Source organism: Hyperolius riggenbachi, chromosome 10 (assembly GCF_040937935.1).
Source record: "Hyperolius riggenbachi isolate aHypRig1 chromosome 10, aHypRig1.pri, whole genome shotgun sequence".
NCBI lineage: Eukaryota > Metazoa > Chordata > Amphibia > Anura > Hyperoliidae > Hyperolius > Hyperolius riggenbachi.
Genome location: NC_090655.1, coordinates 38,629,447 through 38,656,051, shown reverse-complemented (window position 1 = coordinate 38,656,051; position 26,605 = coordinate 38,629,447). Strand labels below are relative to the sequence as shown.

General features: G+C 44.8%; 1 protein-coding gene across 1 annotated transcript; it reads left to right on the top strand.

The window, feature by feature from the left end:
* The first annotated feature begins 1,526 nt into the window (after window positions 1-1,526).
* On the top strand, window positions 1,527-3,974 carry LOC137536646 (zinc finger MYM-type protein 1-like). The gene has a single exon (XM_068258894.1). It carries the CDS (start codon window positions 1,527-1,529, stop codon window positions 3,972-3,974), a length of 2,448 nt encoding a protein of 815 aa, XP_068114995.1.
* Window positions 3,975-26,605: the final 22,631 nt, after the last annotated feature.

Genomic DNA, 26,605 nt, shown 5'->3' with positions numbered 1-26,605 from the left:
ATTCTTCAAGTCACTGAGCACGCACAACGCAGTTGTGTAAAGCGTTAGGTAAGATCTGCTTGTTAACAGTTTGAATTTTTTTTTTAACATGTGGGAGTGTCTCTCCTCTCTCTCTCCCTCTCTCCCTCCTCTCTCTCCCTCTCTCCTTTCTCTCGCTCTCTCTCGCGCTCTCTCTCTCGCGCTCTATCCCCTTTCTCGCTCTCTCTCTCTTTCTCTCTCTCTCTTTCTCTCTCCCCCCTTCCTCTCTCCTTCCTCTCTCCTTCCTCTCTCTCTCTTTCTCCTTTCTCTCTAAACCCCTCCTCCACTGCAGACCCCCTCTGTGCACTGAAAATATGTACCATAAAAGGCATTTTATCACTGGCAACGCCTAGGAATTTTAAAGCTGTTACGATGGCACATGCTTTTGTGAACAAAAAGCTCCTTGCCATGAAGCTGACACTTGGGGTATAGCTGTACAGTAGCTGTTAAGAGTAATGTAGCAAGAGGGATATGGATGCTGCCATATTTCCTTTTTAACAATACCAGTTGCCTGAAAGCCCTGCTGACCCTCTGCTGCCTGTAACATTGTTAGCTATAGACTCTGAACACGCATGCAGAAGATCAGGTGTTTATGACATTATTGTCAGATCTGACAAGATTAGCTGCATGCTTGTCTCTGGTGTGACTAAAACGCTACTGCAGCAAAATAGACCAGCAGGGTTGCCAGGCAACTTGTATTGTTTAAAAGGAATAAAGATGGCAGCCTCTGTAGCCCTTTCACTTCAGTTCTCCTTTCATTTAAATCAGAATGAATAATAGAGAGGGCACATAGCATAATCCAATTTTTACAAGATTGCCATCACCATGGTGACGGGCAATCTTGTAAAAATTGGATAACGCTATATGCCTTTTTTTTTTTTTTTTTTTTTCTTTATTTCCATGACGTGTTGGCCAATGAGGTCGATTGGAGTTGTGGGACATTCAGTTGGATGATACTAATTTGACTACTGGATGGTGACTTTTATTGAACTGAACTCCTATTGGTTTGTGCCACTGAGCGCTTCTGGACTTTTTTTTTTTAATGCAATTTACAGTATAGTGCATCTCGGTGTGCTCCACGTGTTGATCTGATATTCCTTTAGTGCAACTTTTTTTTGTATTTTGATAATTTAAAATCAGAGTCCTTTGTAAAAGTACTTGTGGTAGGTGCAGACAGGGACAAAGAACATTGAATGATTGGAACTGAGGCAATGTAACTGTGGGTACATGTAAGAATGATGTGCAGGTACTCTGCTGGGGAATGAGATTCTTCCCCATTACACATTCTTCATGCACGATCTGAACCAGGTGTACTTTTTTGCCTGGCCCAGCCAAACAGTGTCCAGCAATTTAAATGTTTTTGGGGAAGATGCACACTATCGCTGTCTGGGCCACGCATGGTGATATGACCACTGTTGTGTAAACTTTTTTGGGAGGATTGGGAAAATGGTATAAGTAGGTGCCTTTTAGTGCCAAAACTATTTTAAATAATTTTCATAATTGCAGATATGGATATTCGTGGATTTTTCACCAAAAAACGCAAAGCTTGTGCAGTAGAACCCGAATGCAGTGTGTCGCAGCTGTCCCATACAGAATCAAGTGAAATTATTGCAGACATTGAAACCAGCTCAGATGTAACCCACCCAGAATGGGAAAACAGTGACAATGATAGCATTGCCACAATTGAATCAGATAGTGAGACATCTACTGTTGAAGGAGGAGATACATGCCAGGAAATTATTGAAGTATGCAAAGACAGAATCCAAGTGCAAAGGCCTCCTGGTCCAACGGACATTAGCCAAACTAGAGACACCATGCCTGTCCAACCAAAACTTAACGCATTTCCTCTAAAAAAATTTGGACAACAACGTAGAGCCTTTAATCCCAACTGGTACACAACTTTTAACTGGATTGAATATTCACAATCTGAGGATGCAGTGTACTGCTTCCCATGCAGGCATTTCCCTCAGCCAAATAAATCTGCCAATGCTTTTGTCCGACTTGGCTTCCAGAACTGGAAAAAAGCGATAGGAAAAGATGGATCACTGACTATACATAACAGTGCAGAAGCACATAAAGCCAGTCATGTAGCTTGGTGTGAATTTCAGATACGCACAAGAGATGGACGTACTTTAAATACAATGCTTGGTGAAGAACACTGTAAACTTGTAACCGAAAACCGACATTATATAAAAACAATATGTGATATTTTGCGACTAACAGCAAGTCAGTGCATTGCACAAAGAGGCCATCGAGAAGATGAAAAAAGCTTAAATCGTGGAAATTTTATTGAAATTCTACACCTTGTTTCAAGACATGACAACATAGTAAAGAAAAAATTGGCAGGTGCAAGAAATGCAAGATATACACACCACAGCATTCAAGATGAGCTTATTAACATTATGGCCAGATTAGTAAGACAAGAAATCACATCAGAAATTTCTCATGCCGGTGTCTTTTCTATTCAGGTCGACGAATCTAAGGATATTGCCAAAAACGAGCAGCTATCTTTTGTAATGCGTTATGTGTACAATGATAAAATACATGAAGAATTTATTGGTTTTCACCAAGCTCAAGGCCTAAATGCCACATCTTTAACTAGCACAATAATACAGGTGCTTGCTGACCTTACAATTGATATCAAGACCTGCATAGGGCAGTGCTATGATGGCGCAAGTGTCATGAGTGGAGATGCAGCAGGAGTTCAAAAAAAATTTCGTGAGCAGTGCCCAAGAGCTCTTTATGTACACTGCTACAGCCACAGATTGAACCTTGTGATTGTGGACATTGTAAAAAATATTGAAATGGCCGATGAGTTTTTCTCCCTAGTACAAAATTTATATAATTTCATTAGTGGTTCCGCTGTACATGCCTATTTCATGGAAATGCAAAAAGAAATGATGCCAGGAACAGTCCCAATAGAACTGAAGCGATTATCTGATACAAGGTGGATTTGCCAATATGCTGCATGTAAGAGTATTCATAAGGCCATGCTACCTATACTGGAAACTCTACAACACTATGAGCAAGATCCCAGCAATGCTTCTCGTAGGCTTCAGGCAAAGGCACTTCTAACTGCAATGGATAGCAAATTTGCAATTTGCCTTATAATGTTTGAGGTAATTCTTAAAAGAACAAGTATTGTGGCAAAGGCATTACAAGCTTCAGATCTTCAAATTTCATGCGCTATCCAACTTGTTCAAAGCTTGCAAGAAGAATTTAGTGAAGCAAGAGACAGTAGTGAATCTGAAGACAGTATGTGGTCTACATTGTGGAAAGAAGCTGAAAACTTCATTCAGGATAATAGTTTGCCTCAAACAATTGAGAGGGTTCGTATCAGAAGACGACCAATAACTCACCAAGACCACGTCTTTATGACTACGTCAGGGCAGCGGTTGGTGTTACAAAGCAAAGAAGATTTCCGAAAACACCTTTTTTTGCCAACTGTAGACCGAATCAACAATGAGCTTAATAGGCGATTTGACAATGCCAATTGTACTATATTAAAATCCATCGAAGCATTGACACCGAGAAGAGACACATTTTTGCAAGAAGAGGTTCTTCTTCCGATGGCACTTCACTATGGCTCTGATACTCAAGATCTCTCAGCAGAACTTCATGCAGCAAAAAGGCTTCTGGAAAGGAAATCCATTGAAGACCTGACCAACATTCATGATCTTTTTACTTTTCTGACTCCATATAAAGATGCCTTTTTTGAATTGCATAAACTAATTCTTATTGCACTTACTCTTCCTGTTACGTCAGCTGGATGTGAACGCTCTTTTAGCAAGCTGAAAACTATTAAAACATATCTTCGCAATAGAATGGCTAATGAGAGGCTGAGCAGCCTGGCTGTTCTTGCCATTAATGGCAACCGCACAGAAGAACTGGACTTGGACAAAGTTGTGGACATATTTGCTAAAATTCATCAGAACAGAAGAATCGTCCTGGTTTAAGTTACTGTTGTAGAATGGTGCACTACTGGCATAGCAGAAACTGCTGTGGGCTTGTGGCTAAGCAGCCTGGAAAAAGTTTTTGAATTAGTTACTTTTATTCAACTAGCAAGTAATTTTCTGATAGGAAATGACATAGGTGTCTCCCCCAAAGATAAGACGGTGTATAAGAGGCATTATTGTGGGGGAAAAAACATTTCTCAGCTGTTATTTTCATTTGAGTAAAAAGTGTCCAGTCCAAAATTATCCATACCCTTCTCAATAATCAATAGAAAAGGCTGTATTGGCTATTACAACAAAGGCTTCTTATAATTGCAGACCAGCTTTTTGCATGTCTACACAGGCATTTTTGCCCATTCGTCTTAAGCAATCAGCTCTAAATCTCTTAGGTTGGAGAGTCTTCTTGCCATCACCCTTATCTTTAGCTCCCTCAAGGCCTCCACAAACTCCATTTGATTCAAGTCAGGACTCTGGCTGGGCCACTCCAAAACATTAATGTTGTCTGCTAACCACTTCTTCGCCACTTTTGCTGTGTGTTTTGGATCATTGTCATGCTGAAATGTCCACTGGTTCCCAAGGCCAAGTTACAGACTGCCTAATGTTGTCATTGAAAATCCTCATGTATTGCTTTTTTTCAATGTTGTTTACTGTTATTGGGTTCCCTGGTCCATTGGCTTAAAGTGAACCAGAGACAAAGCATCCTCATGTATATCACCATATATATCAGTGGGAACATTAGAGAAAACACCTACCCTGCTCTCTTTTATTATTTACTGTTCAGCTTGCTTCTTATCAGCCATGATACAATCCATGACTGAGCATTCAGTCTAGCTTTGCTCAGGAATCTTTATAGCTGAGTCTGTCGTCTGTGCTGTCTTTTCAAGCCCAAGCCTGCCTGCCCCCTGCTGGCTCTGCTCAGCAATCATTGTAGCTGAGTCATTATAGAAAAGCCAGACTGAATACTCAGTCGGGGATTTTATCAGGGCTGATAAGAAGCAAGATGAACAGTAAATAATGAAAGAGCAGGGTAGGTGTTGTCTTTAATGTTCCCACTGATATATATGGTAAAATACATGAGGGTGCTTCGTCTCTGGTTCCATTTAAAAATGCCCCCAAAGCATTAGGTACCCACCACCATATTTAACAGTGGGGATGGTGTTCTTTGGGTTGAAGGCTTTACCTTTTTTACACCAAATGAAGGAAACATCTTTGTGACCAAACAATTTTTAAGTTTTATTTCAGCTGACCATAACAATAGAACACCACAAGTCTTCTTTGTCCAGATGAGCATTTGCAAAGGCAAAGCAAGCTTTTGTGTGCCTTATCTGGAGAAGTGGCAATGGCATCCTCCTTGGTCTGCATCCATTGATCCCAGCAGTGTACAATGTCCACCTTGAGACATTGCCACCAGCAGCGCCCAGATGCGCCAGGATGACCTTGATGGTGATCCTTGGTTTCTTTTTCATCTCTCTCACTATCCTCCTGACCAGCACAGGTGTCACTTTAGGCTTTCAATCACGTCCTCTTAGATTTTTCACAGTGTGGATAATAATACTTTGCACTGTAACAACTGAAACATTTTATAAATGGCCTTGTAGACCTTTTCTGACTTGTGAGCAGCCACAGGTCCTCACTGAGCTTCTTTGTCTTAGCTATGACCGTCCACAAACTGCAGAAAGCTGCTGTTTTTCACCTGTTGAGTTTATGAAAACAGCTGTTCCCAATTAATCAGGGTAATTAGGATGATTTAGAACAGCTTGGACTATTTTGGAATTGTATAGAATTTGGTATTTTCACAAAGACTGACAGTTTGTGAAGCGTATGAATAATTTTGGACTGGGCACTTTTTTTTTTTTCCTCACATGTAATAATGCCTCTTGTACATCCTCTAATATTTTGGGAGACACCTATGTCATTTCCTGTCCAAAAAAATCTTGCTGGATGAATATAAGTAACTTTTAAAGGTAACCTTAAGTGAGGATATGGATTTTTCCTTTTTAAAATGATACTAGTTGCCTAACTCTCCTGATGATCCTGTGTCTTTAATGCTTTCAGCGACAGCCCCTCAAGTATGCAGATCAGGTGCTTTGACTTAAGTCAGGCTACATACATACACACTTGAGATAAGTCTTTGGAAAAGGCAAGATCACAGACCAATTTTTACCCCCTTTCATGTAGTATGAGAGCCATACTCTACACAGTCTATTCTATTGAGCTGAACTCCCCATCAGATAAAATCTTTGCAAGATGCTGCACACAAAGATGCTGTACACATTCAACAGATCAGTATCTGCAAAATGCATTCATAGTCTATATCTGCAGATCCTCATACACACCTTGTTTGACAGACATTCATCTGCAGATCAATCATCTGCAGTCAGATCTGAAGATTCATCCTGGTGAATCTGATCTGCAGATGAATGTCTGTTATACAAGGTGTGTATGAGGATATGCAGATATCAGACTATGAATGCATTTTGCAGGAACAGATCTTTTGCAGATACTGATCTGTTGCATGTGTACAGCATCTTTGTGTGCTGCATCTTGCAAAGGTTTTTATCTGATGGAGGAGTTCAGCTCAATAGAATAAACTGTGTAGAGTATGGCTCTCATACTACATGAAATGGGATAAAATTGGTCTGTGATCTTGCCTTTTCCAAAGACTTATCTCAAGTGTGTATGTACCCTCAGACTGGATTAACTCCAGGTCTGTGATTCAGCCACTACTGCAGCCAAATAGATCAGTAGCTTACCCAGGTAACTACTATTGTTTAAAAGGAAATATCCATAATCCTCTGTCTAGGTTCCTTTTTTAAATGAGAACTACATTGAGACGGTTATGGAGGCTGCCATATTTATTTCCATTTAAGTAATACCAGTTACCTGGCTTCTCTGCTGATCCTCTGCCTCTAATGCTTTCAGCAATATACCCTGAACAAGCATGCAGCAGATCAGGTGTTTCTGACAATTTTGACAGATGTAAGATTAGTTGCATGCTTGTTTCTGGTGTGATTCAGGCACTTCTTCAGCCAAATAGATCAGCAGGGCTGCCAGGCAAATGGTGTTGCTTAAAAGGAAATAAACATGGCAGCCTCCATATACCTCTCACTACAGTTCTCCTTTAAGTCAAAATTTGCCAGGAGTATGAATAAATATGGGTAGCACTGACACTGTATATCTTTAGACTGAGGCTGTTTTTGAGAAATACATATATGAGCAGAAATGTAGAGTCTGCAAAAAGGTATTTGGGCATTATGTACTTATGAAAATGTGAGCTATTTAACTGAAGCAAGTGTTTTCAGGGTTTGGTAGTTTGTATTGTGATCATCTTTGGTGTCACAAATGTAGGTTTATCATGCTTTTAAATGTGATGCTGTACTATATATTCCATGGTATATTTGTTCACTTTCTAAGTGTTCATATAGTGTTTTGACATGGTCTTTGCTGAATGCAGCAAGTTTGTTTTTTGTTAGAATAAAAAAAACAAAAAAAACTGAAAGGTGTGTATCTGTAGCATGCACTTTATAGCATGTAATTGTCATTGACAATTTCTGAGGAGATATAAATTTTTTTTGTCATGTGCCCGTGAGCCCCACCTACCAGACATTGTGCCCCTCTTGAGCCCCCCCAAAAATCGGAAGCTGGAGCCGCCACTGACAAGCTCCCTGTGACACCAGCTGCTGTTGTTCTTCTGCCTCTACCTTCTCCTCCAAAACAGCATGAAAGACGCCATCTGCACAAATTTAGATGCAAGAGAAAAAAATTTGTCCAGGGCACACCGTCAAAAATATAGTCGGGTGCTTGACACTGAGACATAGGCTATGTCTCAAGTGAAACTATGCAAAAAATGTGTCAGCACACCGGTTCTGAATAAGTTCACGCTCTTTTATTGAGCCATGCGTTACCAAAAGGTATAAGCCGACAATTGTTTCGGGGGCCACACAGGGTCCCCCTTCCTCAAGGCGTATAGTTACTATACGCCTTGAGGAAGGGGGACCCTGTGTGGCCCCCGAAACAATTGTCGGCTTATACTTTTTGGTAACGCATGGCTCAATAAAAGAGCGTGAACTTATTCAGAACCGGTGTGCTGACAGATTTTTTGCACAAATTTAGATGCAGACGTACTATCCATATCCTCTTGCTCTTCCTCAGTGATGTCAGGTAAGTTCTCCTCCTTCCCCCAGCCACGAAGAATACCACGGGAACATTGAGCAGCACAAGCTCCCTGCAATGCCTGCTTTGGTTGTTCTTCTGCCTACTCCTCAAAAAAACACCTTCCTCATCATCTGACTCCTCTTCCCCACACGACTCTTCCTCCTCCTCCTTCCCCTCTGTGCTGCCGCAGGTGTGGAGGAAACATCTGGTTCTGCTGAGAATTGATCCCACAACTCTTCCTCCTGTTCCTGTAACTGTTCCTGTTCACGCTCCGCAGCTTGATCCACCAATCTACGCACGGCACGCTCCAGGAAGAAAGCATATGGGATCAAGTCGCTGATGGCGCCTTCACTGCGACTCACCAGGTTTGTCACCTCCTCAAACAGCCACATGAGCCTGCAGGTATTTCCCATTAGAGTCCAGTACTTAAGCCAGAACATCCCCATCTCCCACGAGCATGTACTTTCACTGTAGTTGTAGACATACTGGTTGACGGCTTTCTCCTGTTGTAGCAGGTGGTTAAACATCAGGAGCGTTGAATTCCAGTGAGTCGGGCCATCGCAAATCAAGTGCCTCACCGGCAAGTTCTTTCTCCGCTGAATATCGACCAAGCCATGGCCATGTTTGACCGCCTGAAATGCCCACACACCTTCCTAGACTGCTTCAGGACATCCTGTAAGCCTGAGTACTTACACACAAATCTCTGAATTATTAGATTCAGCACATGTTCAAAGCAGGGTACATGTGTCAACTTTCCCAAATTCAAAGCCGAAATTAGATTACTGCTGTTGTCACACACCACGTTGCCAATCTCCAGTTGGTGCGGGGTCAGCCACTGATCCACCTATTTGTTAGGAGCAGCCAGGAGAGCTGCTCCAGTGTGACTCTCTGCTTTGAGGTAAGACATGTTTAAGATGGCGTGACACCGTCGTACGTGGCATGCAGCATAGGCGCTGGGGCTGTGTAGCTGGAGAGGAGATCGCAGCACCAGTAGAGTTGTACTGCCACTCAGCCAAGGAGGAGGACAACAGCGAAGAGGATGTAGCAGGAGCAGAGGAGTAGGAGGAGAAGGAGAGGAGGTGGCAGGAGGCCTGCCTGCAAGTGGAGGTGTCACAACTAGGTCCGATGCACAGCCACGTACTCCCTGCTTGCCAGCGGTCACCAGGTTGACCCAATGGGCTGTGTAAGTAATGTACCTGCCCTGACCATGCTTGGCAGAAAAGGCATCCGTGGTCAGATGGACCCTTGACCCTTCAACTTCACGGTACAGTTTGGGTATCGCCTTTTTTGAGAAATAGTTGCACAAATTTTCCACTGCGGTGTCCCAATGGCCACAAATTTTCGGAAGGCCTCAGAGTCCACCAGCTGTTATGGTAACAGCTGGCAAGCTAACAGTTCCGCCAAGCCAGCTGTCAGACGCCGGGCAAGAGGGTGAGTGGCAGACATTGGCTTCTTCCGCTCAAAGATTTCCCTCACGGACACCTGGCTGCTGCTGTGGGCAGAGGAGCAGGATCCGCTCAAGGTGAGAGGCGGAGTGGAGGAGGGTGGCTGTGATTGTGAAGGTGCAAGGGAGAAAACGGCTGAAGATGATGCACCTGAAGGAGGAAGAGGAGAAGGAGGGTGGCTTTGCTTTTGTGTGCTGCTTTTCCTCTGGTGCTCTTCCCATTGCAGTTTGTGCCTTTTCTCCATGTGCCTTCATAAGGCAGTTGTCCCTACATGGGTGTTGGCCTTTCCACGGCTCAATTTTTGGTGGCAGAGAGTACAAATGGCATTGCTCTGATCTGAGGCAGACACACAAAAAAATTTCCACACCGCTGAGCCCAGGGGTGATGCCACTACGGTGGCATCAGAAGTTGATGTTGAAGGGCATGTTGGCTGGCTGTCCATAGGTGGCGATACATGGCGCCGGACACTGCCACCAGCTGTTTCTGATCACGAGCTCCCCCTGCTTCTGTCAGGAACTCGTCTCCTCCTACTCCTCTCTGACTCCCCCTCTGAACTGTCCCCCTGTTCATCTCCTATATTGGGAACCCACGTGAGATCCGTATCATCATAATCATCCTCCCCAGCTTTACTTGCATCAGACACCTCAAAAACTGCACCAACAGCAGGTACTTCATCCTCCTCCTCTTTACACCATATGTTCTATAGTGTCGCCTAACTCAGACATATGAGGTGGTGTAACTTGCTTAGCGCCTTCATCTTGTTGTAACAATAATGGCTGTGAATAAGTTAATTCCCCATCAAATAACTTCTGCGAAGTCTGCTGAGCTTAGAACATGTGTCCCTTCCCTCGTGGAATTTAAGGTCACAAATGTCATTACAAAATAGATCTCTGTCAAGCCAGGCTTCTGGTGGCTGAAATTGTATCCTGACTTTAGTCGACAGGTGGTTGCTGGGTGATGTGATGTAATTCTACGTTAGTCTGAGTTAGCAAAAGAGGCTTCGTTCTATATGGAGTTAAAACTCAAGAGTTACATCATAGCATTATTGCTGGTCCAATCAGAAAGCAGAACAGTAGGAATACTGAAAACTAACATGTATAAGAACCAGCAGGAAGGTCTGGTCACCCACTCTCACACTCACACACACTCACACATTCATTCATCCATCCTCTTTACATGACAGACACATATACACATACGCTCAAATAGAAGATTACTACAAACAATAGATTCCATATACAGATTACACAGTAATTTATTTATTCTGTTTTTATATCTTTTGTAACTGATTTTTGATGTACCAAAGAACTGTACCTTATTGATTATTGAATATCTACGAAGATCAATAATGTTTAATTAAAATCCACATTTTGATGTCTCCTGAGGACTTTGTTTTTAAACGAACATTTTTACCACATTTAACATTAGGTATGCAGTGACTGGTATATAATATAACACTGCTTGCGGTCACGTAGGTAGGTGCACTGAACAGGTATGCAGGGATTGGTATTACAAATGTGCAGCTGTCACACACACAGGTACCGTGAACAGGTAGTCACTGAATGTTCTGGGTCTGGCAGTGGCACAGTAGGAATTACCAAGGGGCCAAGGGCCAGCTGCGACTGACTGACTGGGCTGTATATGCAACAAGTGTCTGTGGGACACACACACACAAAAAATAGATCACAAGAACAACATTAGCTCTCAAAAGAGCTGTTGAGGGGTGCTTTTTAGCAATAAGTATCAGCAAGGAGCAAGCTAACAAGCCTAACAAAAGCCTAACTAAGGTTTCCCTAATCTCTGCAGCAAGCTCTCCCTTCTCTAATTACTGCAGTCACACGAGTGAGTGAAATGGCCGACGCTGCCTGCGTTTTATAAGGAAGGGGGGGTTCCAGGAGGGAGTGTAGCCTGATTGGCTACCATGTGTCTGCTGACTGTGATGTAGAGGGTCAAAGTTGACCCTAATGATGTAGTATAGGGGGCGGATCAAACTCGCATATAGTTCACGGATCACCGTGAACGTGAAGTTCGCGTGAATCGGTTCGCCGGCGAACCGTTCAGGCCATCTCTACAGAAAGCATCCTCAACCCTGGAGTGCTCCATGACAACCTGATACAAAAACTCAGGAACCCCCATTTAAGAAAACCTGAGGTGAAATGTCCTGAAAAAACGGTGGATAAGGGCATAATTAGACAGTAGTCCTCCTGCTTACTTTACCTTCCATTCCTTGCCATCCCCTTCTTTTATTTGTAAAAAGCCATCTTAGTGCTAGAAGGAGAGCTAACTTTCTTGTGGCTTCCCTTCTATGTGCAACAACCCCTTCCCATTCCATATACAGCCTCTTCTTCCATGTGTAACATATGTGTAAAGCAGTCCTTTTCTTTCTGTTCTTCTACCTTGTACAGCAGCTCCCATCTACTATTTAGAACCTCCTTTTTCCATTTATACCTTCCTCCTTCATATGAAGCCACCCCTCTTTTATGCTCAGCCACCCCCTTGGGCAGCAGTCACCCAAGGCCCGGGCCTTTTTGGCCTTTTCATAAATCTGTCCCAGGGGGTGAGACAGGACTGGGAAGCGTAGCAATACTTGGTATGTGTGAATATACTGGGGAGAGGCATGGGCAGTGTGGCTATACTAGGAGCAGTAGCTTGGGAGTGACTATACTGAACACTCTATCACTTAGTGAGAGGGGAAACTGCTATATTTGCCCTGGGGGTCTGCAGAATCCTCACTTTAGCACACATGTAATATGAAAAGTCATAGACCGTAGCTCAAAAGTAAAGAAAATCTGAGAGAGCTAGATTACTATTGCTCTGAATAAGAGCTTAGAGAACAAATGCTCACCGAGGAGCACATTGCTAATATCAGAGTGTGGATTGCTTCATTCAAATGATAAAACGCGTAGGGACCCGGTGTGAACCGCTGAGCTTCCTCGCATCTGATCAATTGTAAAATGAGTTCATCACCTTGAACTGATAATTGCATGAAGTGCACTGGGGCGCGCATTCATTGGATGGTAAATGCATTTCCATGGCTGGAGGTGGAATTACCCCGCCTCCTAGCAAGCTATTCTTCTAACAGCTGAATACATAATTGATTGTTCTTTTCTTGTTGGAATCTGATCCGGTGTGAAAAGAAGGTTGAGCCGCGCTCAGAGTGCAGCATTACTCATAGTTCTCAGACTTTATTGTAATTATAATGAAAGTTCTTTCCAAATATATACTCTTTTCTAAATAGTAGTACAGTTATTTATTTCTTGTTGCTTAGAACTTCCTTGTAGTGCTACAAATCATTAAAGGGATACTGTAGGGGGGTCGGGGGAAAATGAGTTGAACTCATCCGGGGCTTCTAATGGTCCCCCGCAGACATCCTGTGCCCACGCAGCCACTCACCGATGCTCTGGCCCCGCCTCCAGTTCACTTCTGAAATTTAAGACTTTAAAGTCCGAAAACCACTGCGCCTGCGTTGCCATGTCCTCGCTCCCACTGATGTCACCGGGAGCGTACTGCGCAGGCACAAACCATACTGGGCCTGCACAGTGCTCTCCTGGTGACATTAGCGTAAGCGAGGATCCGGCAACGCAGGCGCAGTGGTTTTCAGACTTTAAAGTCTGAAATTCCAGAAGTGAACTGGAGGCGGGCCGGACCATCGGTTAGTGGCTGCGCGGCCACAGGATGTCTGCGAGGGACCATTAGAAGCCCCGGGTAAGTTCAGCTCATTTTCCCCCGACCCCCTACAGTATCCCTTTAATGCTGGCATTTTTAGTAGAAGAAAAAAATCACAGGTTGGAGTTCAAATTGCTACTTATATAGGACTGTTACCTAGGGCGATTCTAACAGAAACTGCTCAAACTCTACCAGCCATTCTATGCGCATACATTAAGTAAGGGCGCCAGGAAAAAAGGTCGCAGGTTGAAGCTGAAATGGTAAAATATCATCTATAACAATGTTATTAATATTTTCTTCATCTTTATTTGAGTTAGAATAGTAAGTATGTTAAAATAACGGTATTGAAAAGGGCGCTTGGTGAAGCTGACATTTCAAAATGTCGTCTATAACAATGAAAACGAAGAAATGTTTACAGTCATAATGAGGATAGTAAAACATTGGTAAATATTACCGTTTTTTTAATACAACTAAACCTAACCCTACTCTCACACAGAACCCTCCCTCTTCCGATGCCTAACCCTAAGACCTCCCTGGTGGTGCCTAACTCTAAGATCCCTCGTGTGGGTGCCTAACATTAAGACCCTCTTGATGGTGCCTAACCCTAAGACCCCCTGGTGGTGCCTAACCCTAAGAATCCCCTGGTGGTGCCTAACCATAAGACCCCCTGGTGGTGCCTAACCCTAAGACCCCCCTTGTGGTGCCTAACTCTAAGACCCCCTTGTGGTGCCTAACTCTAAGACCCCCCTGGTGAAGCCTATCCCCGGTGGTGCCTAACCCTAAGACCCCCCCTTGTGGTGCCTAACCCTAAGACAACCCTTCCTGACACCTAACCCTAAACCCCCCTTTCTGATGCCTAATCTTAACACTTCCACCCTCAACCAAAAATAACGTTAAAAAAGGTACATTTCTAAGACATTAATTGCAAACTTCCCGAAGGGGTACCAGGGAAATAATTGCCATACACAATTGTCCTGAACAAGACAGGCCCTATTAGTACAGATTAGTGATGGGCGAACATCCAGATGTTCGGGCTCGGGGGGGTTCGGCCGAACATGCCCCCGATATTCGGCATGTTCGGCCGAACCCCGAACCCAACCCGAACATGTCCCTTTGGGGCCCCTATAGGGTCCCAGCATAAAGGGAGAGCATGCCCCAAGCGCGGGGGGGGGGGGCAGAAATGCCCCCCACCCCTCCCCGCTAAGCTCTCCCTTTTGCTGGACCCTATAAAATTAAATAGAAGTCCCCCAAAGTACCTGTAGCAGGCTGGCAGGAAGAGGACAGGAAGCGGGCAGCCGGCGATCACAGGCGCTAGTACCATCTGATACTTCCGCCCTCTCTCTGACGCACTTCCTGTTTACATTTGTAAGTCGCATCAAGAGAGAACAGAAGTACTGCGATGACGCGTACGAGGGTACGCGTCATCTACATGATGACACGTACCCTCGTACGCGTCATCGCGGTACTTCTGTTCTCTCTTGACGCGACTTACAAATGTAAACAGGAAGTGCGTCAGAGAGAGGGCGGAAGTACCAGATGGTACTAGCGCCTGTGATCGCCGGCTGCCCGCTTCCTGTCCTCTTCCTCCAGCCTGCTACAGGTACTTTGGGGGACTTCTATTTAATTTTATAGGGTCCAGCATAAGGGAGAGCTTAGCGGGGAGGGGTGGGGGGCATTTCCGACCCCCCCCCCCCCGCGCTCGGGGCATGCTCTCCTTTTATGCTGGGACTCTATAGGGGGCTTTGTTCGGCCGGACACGGCTGTGTTCGGCCGAACACAGAAGGCCTGATCGGGTTCGGGCAGCATGAGGTGTTCGGGGGGTGCCGATCCGAACCCGAACAGGCCAAAATCCGGGCGAACCCGAACAGTGGCGAACACTATTCGCCCATCACTAGTACAGATATAGCTAAAATACTGGTATCTTTATTGGTTGATAAAAACACAATAAAACAGAGGAAGGTCTCTGTGCAGACACCTCTGTGATCAGATAAAGACTGTCTGTAATCGGAAACAAGGCAGTGCGTGTAATTCTATAACCTAGGGGTTCTTGCTGTGTGGTTTGGTGGGGGTTTGTAGGTTCATGGATGCCAAAGTCTAAGGTGCCAGGAAATCTGTGACTATAGGCTCCTATGACTTAAATCCAGGCTGTGTTGGGTGTGTTACTGAACAGTATAGGATCGGGATGCAAGCCGCTAGTATAGTTTCCTGAAGTGTTTTTGATACACAGAACTGTACTAGATGGAATTGCTTTTGTTCTTTCTGTGACAGTGGAACTGCACTTTAAATGTTTGGCTCTGGTACGTAACCCCATAGCCCATAAATGTGTTGTACAGTGTACTTAATAAATCCACTCTTTATAGAATTAACCTAGACAGCCAGTTTGCTGACTGGTTTATGGTCTAATCTGCAATGCTTGAGGCCCGATGAAATACCAAGACTTGCCCGGGGTAACAGGACTTGTCTATGATTCTGTCGTCCGAGTACATTTCTTACAAAGGTCACATAATCTCTTGTGAAATTCGCTTTGTGCCAGAGACCTTTTGCCTATATCACTCAGAACACAACACATAAGTAATAAGATCTTTTCTGGGTGTGAACAGGCTGAATGTGTCCTCGCACTGGCTGCCTGAACTTGGTAGTCCGCCATGTAAAGGTTTTTTAATGTTATAAAGACAGAGGTCAAGTCTACAATCAAGAAGAGCATAACTACGGCGATTAAAGGCCGTCCGAAGCTCAGCAGCAAAGGGGAGACAATGTTTTCCAGCGTCTACATAGGACTTTGAATTACAGTCAAACGTTTTAAGGCCATTAAAGAATAACTAACTTATAAATATGGTAATCCAGCCTTAACTTGCCTCCCAATAAGGCAAGTATAAAGCATCACCGATGCATCCCCGTAAAGTGGGATAAAACTCTGACAAAACATTCAATAAAAACAAGGTTCCTACTTTTTATGACCCATACAGTTATATTTGCTTTTGTGAACAAGTATTATTGTCTGCTACAAGTTACAATTTTCCCAAAGTACAGTTTATCTGCTCCGAAAGCTACCATTGCATTTTACTGCATAGCTGCTGTATTTATATATTATAATGTATCCAGTGATCACTTCTCAGCTCTCTCTGGTTCTACAATGTGTGCAGTCAGTTTCAGCAGGCTGCTGGCTGTATACTAATTGTAGCAACAACGGAATGTAAACAAAAATGTAAACCTCTTCCGATGAGGCCAGAAGCTAAAGGAGCTTTCCATTGAAGAGCAAAGTGCTGTGTTCAACTGTTTCAATGCTGTTCTGCTACATTTTTTTGTGGTAGTAGGTTTTATGCTGTCAGTAATATTTTAGAACAAAGAGGAAATGTGGAAAAAGAGTTTCATACCACTTTAAAAAGACCTGAAACCCCCTGATTTCTGTGCTACTTTGCTACTTCACTTAAAGGATACCAGAGGTAAACGCCCCTGTCAAAATGGAGGCTACAGGTATGTATGGGCAGGAGTGCTCGTGCCCTCTGCTCTCTCGTTTACTACTATCTCTCTTGGTTCATGTGTAAAAGGCCCCACAAGTTGGCCAAGTAGCAAACTACTGTGCAAGCCATGTCCAAGCGGTGCGCATCCTTGATTGTGCTCCCATGGATGGGAGTTCTCTGCTCATGCACACTGTATAAAGACTATATAAAGTCTTTATAAAGTGCTCATGTGTACTATATAAAGACATGCATGCGTAGAATGGTCCCAGCCGCAGGAGTGTGATCAAGGACATGAACCACTGTACCAGCGCTTGCACAGTAGTTCATGATCTGGCTGCAACTTGACTTGACTTTACAAGGCCTTTTACACATGACCAGAGGGGGACTGCAGTGAACAAGGCGAGCAGAGGGCATGAGTACTCCTGCCCACTCAAACTTGCAATTTCATTTTTACAAGCGAGTTTACTTCTAGTATCCATTTAACTTGTTTAATGGCAAATACAAGTATTATGCTATTATATGCCATTAAACAAGTTTTATCAAAGTAAGTGTTTGATTTCTTGTGCAGGCACCAACACTAGGTGCAGTCTGCACTTGTTATGATCACTTCTGCAGCATGTACTGCTGGCTGCAGTTTTACTGTAGACAAGCAGTTTTTGATTTCTTTGCGTGCATTTGCTCGCAGGGATGAGCAGAAACTACGCCAGTGCGAATTTACGCATCGTAGTTCGCATCTACGCATCGTAGTTCATAGGCGAAGTTTCAAACCTACACTTCCGAATTTACGCGTAGCGAACTACCGCTACGCGTAGCTTACGCCCACTATGCGTAGTTAACGTGTGTATTGCGTAGTGAACTACGAATGTGTGACTCGCGACTAATTTTCCGCATGCGATTGTATGCATACAAATTTACGCATTGGAAAGGGGAATGTACGCATAGAAGGGTTCCCATTATATGCATTTCTAAACAAATTAATGCGTACAATTTTCTGCATATGGACATAAGTATCCGCATACACTATGCTTCGCACTACGCGTAATTGCGTATTTTAACGCGTATTCTACGAAATGCATACGAAGCGAATATTTGTTTTCGAATCCATAGTTTGGCGAAGCTCAATTGCGTAAAACTACGCGTATTTCCAGCGTAGCGAAGTTGGCTGACTACGACCATCCCTGTTTGCTCGCATAGTTTTGCTTGCGCTCACACGGAGTGTTGATTCCATCTGCAGTCGCTCTGAAGTTAATGACAGTTTAAGATGCTCTTGTGAAAGCAAACATTGTCTGTTGCAGTGGAGCTGCAATTCCCTTCATGCAGGCTGCATAGTTTTGTCTGCCTTTTCCTGCTGTCAGCTTGTGATTGATTATCATTCACCTGTGTGGGAATCTGCATGTCTGCTCCCATTGGATGACCTCAGTATAAAGAGCTGCTTCCTGCAGTGCTCCATGGGCTATCATAGTTTCAGCATCAGCCTGTCTCACTGTTACTCTGGGCCCCCGTTCCTGTTACCTTGCTTGGATTGCGCTCACTTCTGCGTAGAAGTAGCGAATCCTTCTGAGTCCTGTTCCTGTTACCTTGCGTGGATTGCGCTTACTTCTGCGTAGAAGTAGCGAATTCTTCCTAGTCCAGTTCCTTGTATTGCTCCAGTTCCTAGCTAGTGTTCCTTGCTTATGTTATATATCGGTTAATTGTAATACGCTAGGAATATCATATCCATTGTATATTTGTATGTATTGCGTTTGCCTGCCTTTGATTCTGCTGTTTCCTGACTATTCTGTCCTGTCATTGCGAAGTAGGCCATCGCTGTGTCCGCGATTGGCTACCTCGTTCGTGCTCTTGCTGTGGTGAGGGAGACAGCTGGGGGTGCCAGAGGGTGGATGGCCTTAAGACCATTTCGCAATGGGGTGAGCCTTGCTTCTTCGGAGGCTAATGTTGCGAAATGGTCATAAGGCCGTGCACCCTCTGGTGCCCCCAGCTGTCTCCCTCTCCCCAGCAAGAGCACGATAAGTACCACACACTTCGCTTTGAATTTCTTTGTGAATGTGTTTACCACAGTTGTTTGTACACCTGCAACCATCGTATTAAAGCTACAGTGCCAAACAAACTTTTTTTCTTCAGTGTTGTTTGCAAACTTCTACCTATTCTGTCTTGAGCACGTAGCCCCTGCTGGAGGTCTACACTGACAGCCATTTAAAGGAATACTATTGATACCCAAGTGTTCTAAAATGACAGTGTGCAAATAATATCTAAGTTGCTGTGTAAACATTTTCCTACTTTTCATGTTAAATATCAGAGGCAAAAGCTGTAATTTATTGAGGATAGGATTTAGCTATATTGGGACAAATCAATTGCAGAAGGGGTGTCTGCTTCAATGCACAGCCAGAGTTGCATATTAGACTACAGAAAGCAAATATCAAACATATCAAACTCTGAAAGCAAAAACAGTATGGAAAGCTGTGAGAATTAGTTACATTTCCTCTGCTCTCTTCAGACACTTCAGTCAGAAACACAGGACACAGGAGCTGCAGCTGTTGGGAGCTCTCTTCTCTCTGTCACACACAGAGCTACACATAGAGTTAACTGATCAAGTGTGAGGGGAATTTCCCCTCTCCTCTTGACTCAGTCAGCCGTCAGTTTTGGCATCAGTAAAGTTTGAATGTATTTTGATAACAGTAAACAAAGAAGTTGCTACTAAAATATATACACCAGTACTTAGCAGCACTTCCCAAACAATTCCTGTGTCAATTGTAAAAAATATGTGAATCGATAGTATTCCTTTAAGCAGACAGCATCCAGTTTTTTACTGAGTGCCTGCCTCTCTTCTCTCGGTTTGGATTACCACACAGCACTGGAGTGACATGGTCTTACTGATCTGAACACATCATGGTTAGTGCAGCAAACAAAACAAGATACTCATTTCAGATGGTGTACTAACTAGAAATTTGTACTTATTGGAGGAATCAGGACGGACACGATTTCTTCATTGTGCCAGGGACATTACTTTTGTTTGACTGCTCTGTCTTAAATGGGGTGAAAGGACCAACTCACAGTCTCCTGGCAGCACACACTGCACCAATTCTAAATTACTTATTGTGATTTTAAATTTCATACCTAAACTCCACCAGCAGATTCTCCTGTTTCACTCCTATGTCCTCCTTCTCTGACTGATTGCCAATGAAACGGAGAAGGAGGAGACTCAAAGCCACAGTGATTTCCATAGCCCACCGACCGGTGGGCATTTAACCTCCCCTGTTGGGTGCCTAACCTTAACCCCCTTGGTGGGCAACTAACTTCAACCCCCTGGCCCCTAACCTTAACCTTAACCCCTCGTATGCCTAACTTTAATCCCCTGAAAAGGGCACCCACTATAATAGCAGGCACTGGGGCCGCCTACTATAGGATGCATCTTGAGCCCCTTTTAACTGCTCCTATTACGCAGACCCGAGCTTTAACAATTTCAGTTTTGTATTCCATTATCAGAACACGAACTGCAATCTGTCAGACATCAGGTCTGCCTATTTCCACACGACAGGGGCTGAATGGACGGTGTGATTGTAAAGTACAGAGAAATACAATCGTCGTTAAATTCCTTGTCAAATACAAAAAGGTTCCGATGTGTGCCAAAGATCCCCTAAGGTTAGAAATCTCACTCACAATGTCAACCTTGCTGAGGAAATATAGGCAGAGTCCGAATCTCCCCGAGCGCCCGTCTAATGACAAAGCAGAAAGGTTGCTGAGTTATGCCGGTTAATGAGCCACAACTGGACATTTCCAAACTTCCAGCTTCACAAGAGAGCCCCATAATGTCACCTTAATGCAATGTTTTGTAATTATAGCCTTTTTTTTTTCCTTTTAACTGGCGTCTTTGCCTCGGGCTGTTTCAGCGTGGAGTCTGCTGTGCGGGGAAAGTTTCATCATCGCGCTGAAGGTTTAAGGTTTAACAAACCTATTATATCTTTTTTTTCCCCTCTATAAATATGACATGACCAAGGTCTTAGATCTCATCAGAGGAGAATTCTCGCAGGTAGAAAATCCTCATCATGCTGCCTGCCTGGCGTGGGCAAAAAAATCCTATCTTCAAAGTTGTTATCAGATATTCTTGTACAGCCAAAGTACTGGCCGATGGGAGCTTTAATAGCTACTCCTTTTCACGTGTGTGTGTGTGTGTGTGTGTGTGTGTGCGCGTATATGTGCGTGTGTGTGCATGTGTGTGCGTGTGTGTGTGGGGGTGTTTGTGTGCGTGCGTGTGTGTGGGGGTGTTTGTGTGTGTGTGTGCGTGTGTGTGTGTATGTGCGTGTGTGTGCGTGTGTTTGTGGGGGTGTTTGTGTGTGTGCGTGCGCGTGTGTGCGTTTATGTGCATGTGTGTGCGTGTGTGTGTGTTTATGTGCGTGCGTGCGTGTGCGTGTGTTTGTGGGGGTGTTTGTGTGTGTGAGTGTGTGTGTGCGCATTTGTGTGTGCGCATTTGTGTGTGTGCGTGTGCGTGTGGATGCTGGGAGGTTTTCTGGGTATGTTTTTGTGTATGTATGTGTGTCATTATTATTGTATTATATAGTGCCATTTCCACTAAGAGTGGAATCATTTAGGATGACTCGCATGCACGTGGTCAAAATATGCATGCGTCCGGGATAAGGGGTGCAGCACTATGTTCCTCTATGGAAAAGTGATAGGGCGAAGCTACGTCCAGCCTGTGATCAGCAACAAGGAAGTGCTTTTTGACGTGGGGATCATTGAGCTGTGGATTGGAAGAGCGGTTACCTTGGGGCGAGGCATCCTGCCCTTACTATGTGCTTTGATCCACTGGTAGAATATAAGTGCAATTTTTTTTTACTTTTTAATGGAATAAAATTATGATCTTCCCAGGCTAAAACTTTTCTGAGTTGTAGCCTGGGAAGGACCTGGAGTATATCAGTTGGATAAAGCCAAGCCCTTAATCCCGCACAAACATTCAATCCCACCTCCGGCCTTAAAGGAGGACGCCACGGTGAATATAAGAAAATTATATTCAGGTTTTGTCTAAATAGTATGCAGGAGAACAGAGGCGCCAAAAGGATAAAAGGAAGCTAAATGAGCTTAAAAACCAAATTCTTGGTAAATGTGGTGGACTTACCTCCTCCAAGTAGACACACAACGACTGTAGTAAACACAGTCAATATATTTTATTTATGAACTCCAAATATGCAACGCGTTTCACAGGTTTGATCCTGCTTCATCAGGCAATAACAACGGAGCAATAGCATATGTGGTCAGTAGAAGAGCCAGGCACCTCTGACACAGAGGTGCCTGGCTCTTCTACTGACCACATATGCTATTGCTCCGTTGTTATTGCCTGATGAAGCAGGATCAAACCTGTGAAACGCGTTGCATATTTGGAGTTCATAAATAAAATATATTGACTGTGTTTACTACAGTCGTTGTGTGTCTACTTGGAGGAGGTAGGTCCACCACTACCTCCTCTATTTACCAAGAATTTGGTTTTTAAGCTCATTTAGCTTCCTTTTATCCTTTTGGCACCTCTGTTCTCCTGCATAATATTGAGTCCACCCTGGGTGGAGGGTTGAACCCCCTTTTTCTCATCTACAGAGAGCGACTTCTTATTCCTGAGTGGGGTCAGGAAAATCTCCCCACCTGCCTTTACAGTGGTTGCCTAATGGTAACCCTGGTTTGTGAGTATTAATATTTACTCTATCTAGTAACCATTTACCAGTACATATTACACTATTGGGGCTCTTGGTGTTTTTTGTTTTTATTTTTGTTTTTGTCTAAATAGTGATCTTTACTAGAGTTGGGCCGAACGGTTCGCCGGCGAACGTGGTTCGCGCGAACTTAAGTGGTTCGCGTGCGGGTGTCGCACGCGAACGTTTTGCGGAAGTTCGGTTCGCCCCATAATGCACCTGAGGGTCAACTTTGACCCTCTACATCACAGTCAGCAGGCCCAGTGTAGCCAATTAGGCTACACTAGCCCCTGGAGCCCCACCCCCCCTTATATAAGGCAGGCAGCGGCGGCCATTACGGCCACTCGTGTGCCTGCATTAGAGAGAGTAGGGCGAGCTGCTGTCTGTCTCTAGGGAAAGATTAGTTAGGCTTAGCTTTTCCTGGCTGCATACCTGTTCTGTTCAGTGAGCCCTCAGCCCACTGCATACCTGTACTGTGATCCTGCCACTGCATACCTGTTCAGTGATCCTGCCAGTGCATACCTGTTCAGTGATCCTGCCACTGCATACCTGTTCAGTGATCCTGCCACTGCATACCTGTTCAGTGATCCTGCCACTGCATACCTGTTCAGTGATCCTGCCACTGCATACCTGTTCTGTGAACCCGCCACTGTATACCTGTTCTGTTCAGTGGACCCGCCACTGTATACCTGTTCTGTGAACCCGCCACTGTATACCTGTTCTGTTCAGTGGACCCGCCACTGTATACCTGTTCAGTGATCCTGCCACTGCATACCTGTTCAGTGATCCTGCCACTGTATACCTGTTCTGTGAACCCGCCACTGTATACCTGTTCTGTTCAGTGGACCCGCCACTGCATACCTGTTCTGTGAACCCGCCACTGTATACCTGTTCTGTTCAGTGGACCCGCCACTGTATACCTGTTTAGTGAACACGCCACTGCATACCTGTTCTGTTCAGTGGACCCGCCACTGTATACCTGTTCTGTGAACCCGCCACTGTATACCTGTTCTGTTCAGTGGACCCGCCACTGTATACCTGTTTAGTGAACACGCCACTGCATACCTGTTCTGTGAACCCGCCATTGTATACCTGTTCTGTTCAGTGGACCCGCCACTGTATACCTGTCGTCTTTTATGCTGTCCTGCCTGTTGAGGGACCCCTCAAGGGGAATGAGCTGTACTGGGTGGCCACACTACTAGACCCTCGGTACAGGCACAAAGTGGCGGACCTGTTACCAACTCACCGGAAGGTGGAAAGGATGCAGCACATGCAGAACCAGCTGTCAACTATGCTTTACAATGCCTTTAAGGGTGATGTGACAGCACAACGCCAGCAAGGTACCACTGCCACTAATCCTCCTCCCGTGTCCACGCAGTCAAAGACAGGACGCTCCAGCGATCTCATGGTGATGTCGGACATGCGGACGTTCTTTAGTCCAACGCCTCGCCGTAGCCCTTCCGGATCCACCCTCCACCAACGCCTCGACCGGCAGGTAGCCGACTACCTGGCCTTAAGTGTGGATGTAGACACTGCTGTAGACACTGCTGTGAACAGCGATGAGGAACCCTTGAACTACTGGGTGCGCAGGCTTGACCTGTGGCCAGAGCTGTCCCAATTTGCCATCCAACTTCTCTCCTGCCCTGCCGCAAGCGTCCTCTCAGAAAGGACCTTCAGCGCAGCTGGAGGCATTGTCACAGAGAAGAGAAGTCGCCTAAGTCACAAAAGTGTTAAGTACCTCACCTTTATCAAAATGAATGAGGCATGGATCCCGGAGGGCTGCTGCCCACCCCAAGACTAAGTCAGTCCCCGCACACACAGCATCTCTGCCTGCACGCCGTGTGACTGGCTGCCTGGCCTGCCCCAAGAAGACTAAGTCGCTCCCAGTCCCTCCACACAGCATGTCTGCCTGCAGGCCGCTTCACTACCTTCTCCGCCACCACCAACAGGGTCTGGGACTCCAGGCGGATTGCTGAATTTTTTAGGCCGCTGCTAGCAGCGGCCGCTGTAATAATTTTTCGGGTGCGTGTACATGACTGCCTAATTTTTCTGGCTGCACTGCGGGCAGCTGCAACAACAAAAGAAAAGGCATGTACATGTGCCCATTCCCCTTCGTGATCATTACCTTGCCGTGGTGAAGGGGCTTGCGTATCACAATGAAGCAATGACCGGCGCCTAGATGAGTGTCTCGGGGGGCACACAAAAGATAATAAGGTCGTTGCTTCATTGTGGTCAGACCAAATTTGATCAGCTGGACAGTCACTGTTCTGTCATTCAGCTACATCAGCCAGGCCGACCATATGGGCTGTAAAGCCACCAAAACCTGCACTCTCGCCATGGTGCGCACCAGTCCAGCACGGCCGTCACTACACAAACAGCTGTTTGCGGTGCGTTACACGGTGAGTTTGGTGTGTCAGTGTGAAGCAGTACCTTAATTACACTACCTGATTGATGTATACACATGCAAGATGTTTTAAAGCACTTTAGGCCTGTCATTTAGCATTCAATGTGATTTCTGCCCTTAAAACGCTGCTTTGCGTCAAATCCAGATTTTTCCCGGGGACTTTTGGCATCTATCCCACTCCGCCATGCCCCCCTCCAGGTGTTAGACCCCTTGAAACATCTTTTCCATCACTTTTGTGGCCAGCATAATTATTTTTTTTTTTCAAAGTTCGCATCCCCATTGAAGTCTATTGCGGTTCGCGAACTTTAACGCGAACCGAACGTTCCGCGAAAGTTCGCGAACCCGGTTCGCGAACCTAAAATCGGAGGTTCGGCCCAACTCTAATCTTTACATGCGAATTACCGCCTGCAAAAATTTGCGTTTTCTTTGGAACTTTTTTTGTAAGAACTTTTATCTGCTTTCTTGTTTGTTTGGTTTGTATGGCAATTTTTTTTTCCACATGCATACCAATTAAAAAGAAACTGTAATAAAAATAAATAAATAAAATTTCTTATTTTTTACAATATTCATTTATAAATTATTTAGTCAGTGTTTGTCCATTGTAAATTCTTTCCTCTCTTCGATTTACATTCTGAAATTTATCAGAGTTTCCCTTTAAAGAGAAACTCTGACCAAGAATTGAACTTTATCCCAATCAGTAGCTGATACCCCCTTTTACATGAGAAATCTACATGAGAAATCTATTCCTTTTCACAAACAGACCATCAGGGGGCGCTGTATGACTGATATTGTGGTGAAACCCGTCCCACAAGAAACTCTGAGGACCATGGTACTCCTGGCAGTTTCCTGTCTGTGAACCTTGCTGCATTGTGGGAAATAGCTGTTTACAGCTGTTTTCAACTGCCAAAAAAGCATGCCGCAGCTACATCACCTGCCAGCAGTAAAAATGTCACCATGTAATAAATGTCAGAATGCAAATCAGGGATGTAAAAGATTTTACAATGGCCAAACACTGACTAAATCATTTATACATAATTATTGTAAAAATTAAGCACTTTTTTATTACATTATTTTCACTGGAGTTCCGCTTTACCATCAAGTCCATATTCTGTGTTGTTTGAACATCTTAACCACTTAAGGACCACGTGGATTTTTAATGATCGGTGCTGCGCGGGCTCTCCAGCCCGCAGCACCGACCAGGTAAAAGGCAGGGCGATCCAACTTCCCCCCTTTTTTCCCCACTAGGGGGATGTCCTGCAGGGGGGGTCTGATCGCCGCCGGCTGCCTGTGATTTGCGGGGGGGGCTCCTCAAAGCCCCCCTCCGCAGCGATATTGTGCGTTCCCTCCCCTTACCTCCCTCTCTCTTCCCCTGTGTGAGGTGAAGGACGGATATCCGTCCTGCGCCGCCTCAGATAGGCTTCAGCCTATCAAATGACGGCGATCCCCGGCCAATCAGAGGCCGGGGATCGCCGATCTCCGTCACGGCACTGCTGCGTATTGATGTAAACAGCGGGGATTTCTTCCCCGCGTGTTTACATTACGTGTGCGAGCCGCGATCGGCGGCTCGCACGCTGTTCACGGAGACAGCCTCCGTGAACTAGCATGGAAAGGCCGCTCAAGCGGCCGTTTCCATGGGAAACCACTAACGACCCGCCGACGCCTATCGGCGTTAGGCGGTCGTTAAGTGGTTAAACTCTGCATTGTAATATGAAATTTCAAGTCATTTCCTAGTGTTATTTTTCTTTTTTATCTCCTAGAGTGGTCCTTTAATATAAATGCGCAAAGCTTTTATAAAGGGGGAGGGGGAGCATGCTGCCACTTAGGCTTA

What these genes read in the sequence shown, in the direction of transcription:
- LOC137536646 (XM_068258894.1), top strand. Translation starts at nt 1,527, where the DNA reads ATGGATATTCGTGGATTTTTCACCAAAAAACGCAAAGCTTGTGCAGTA.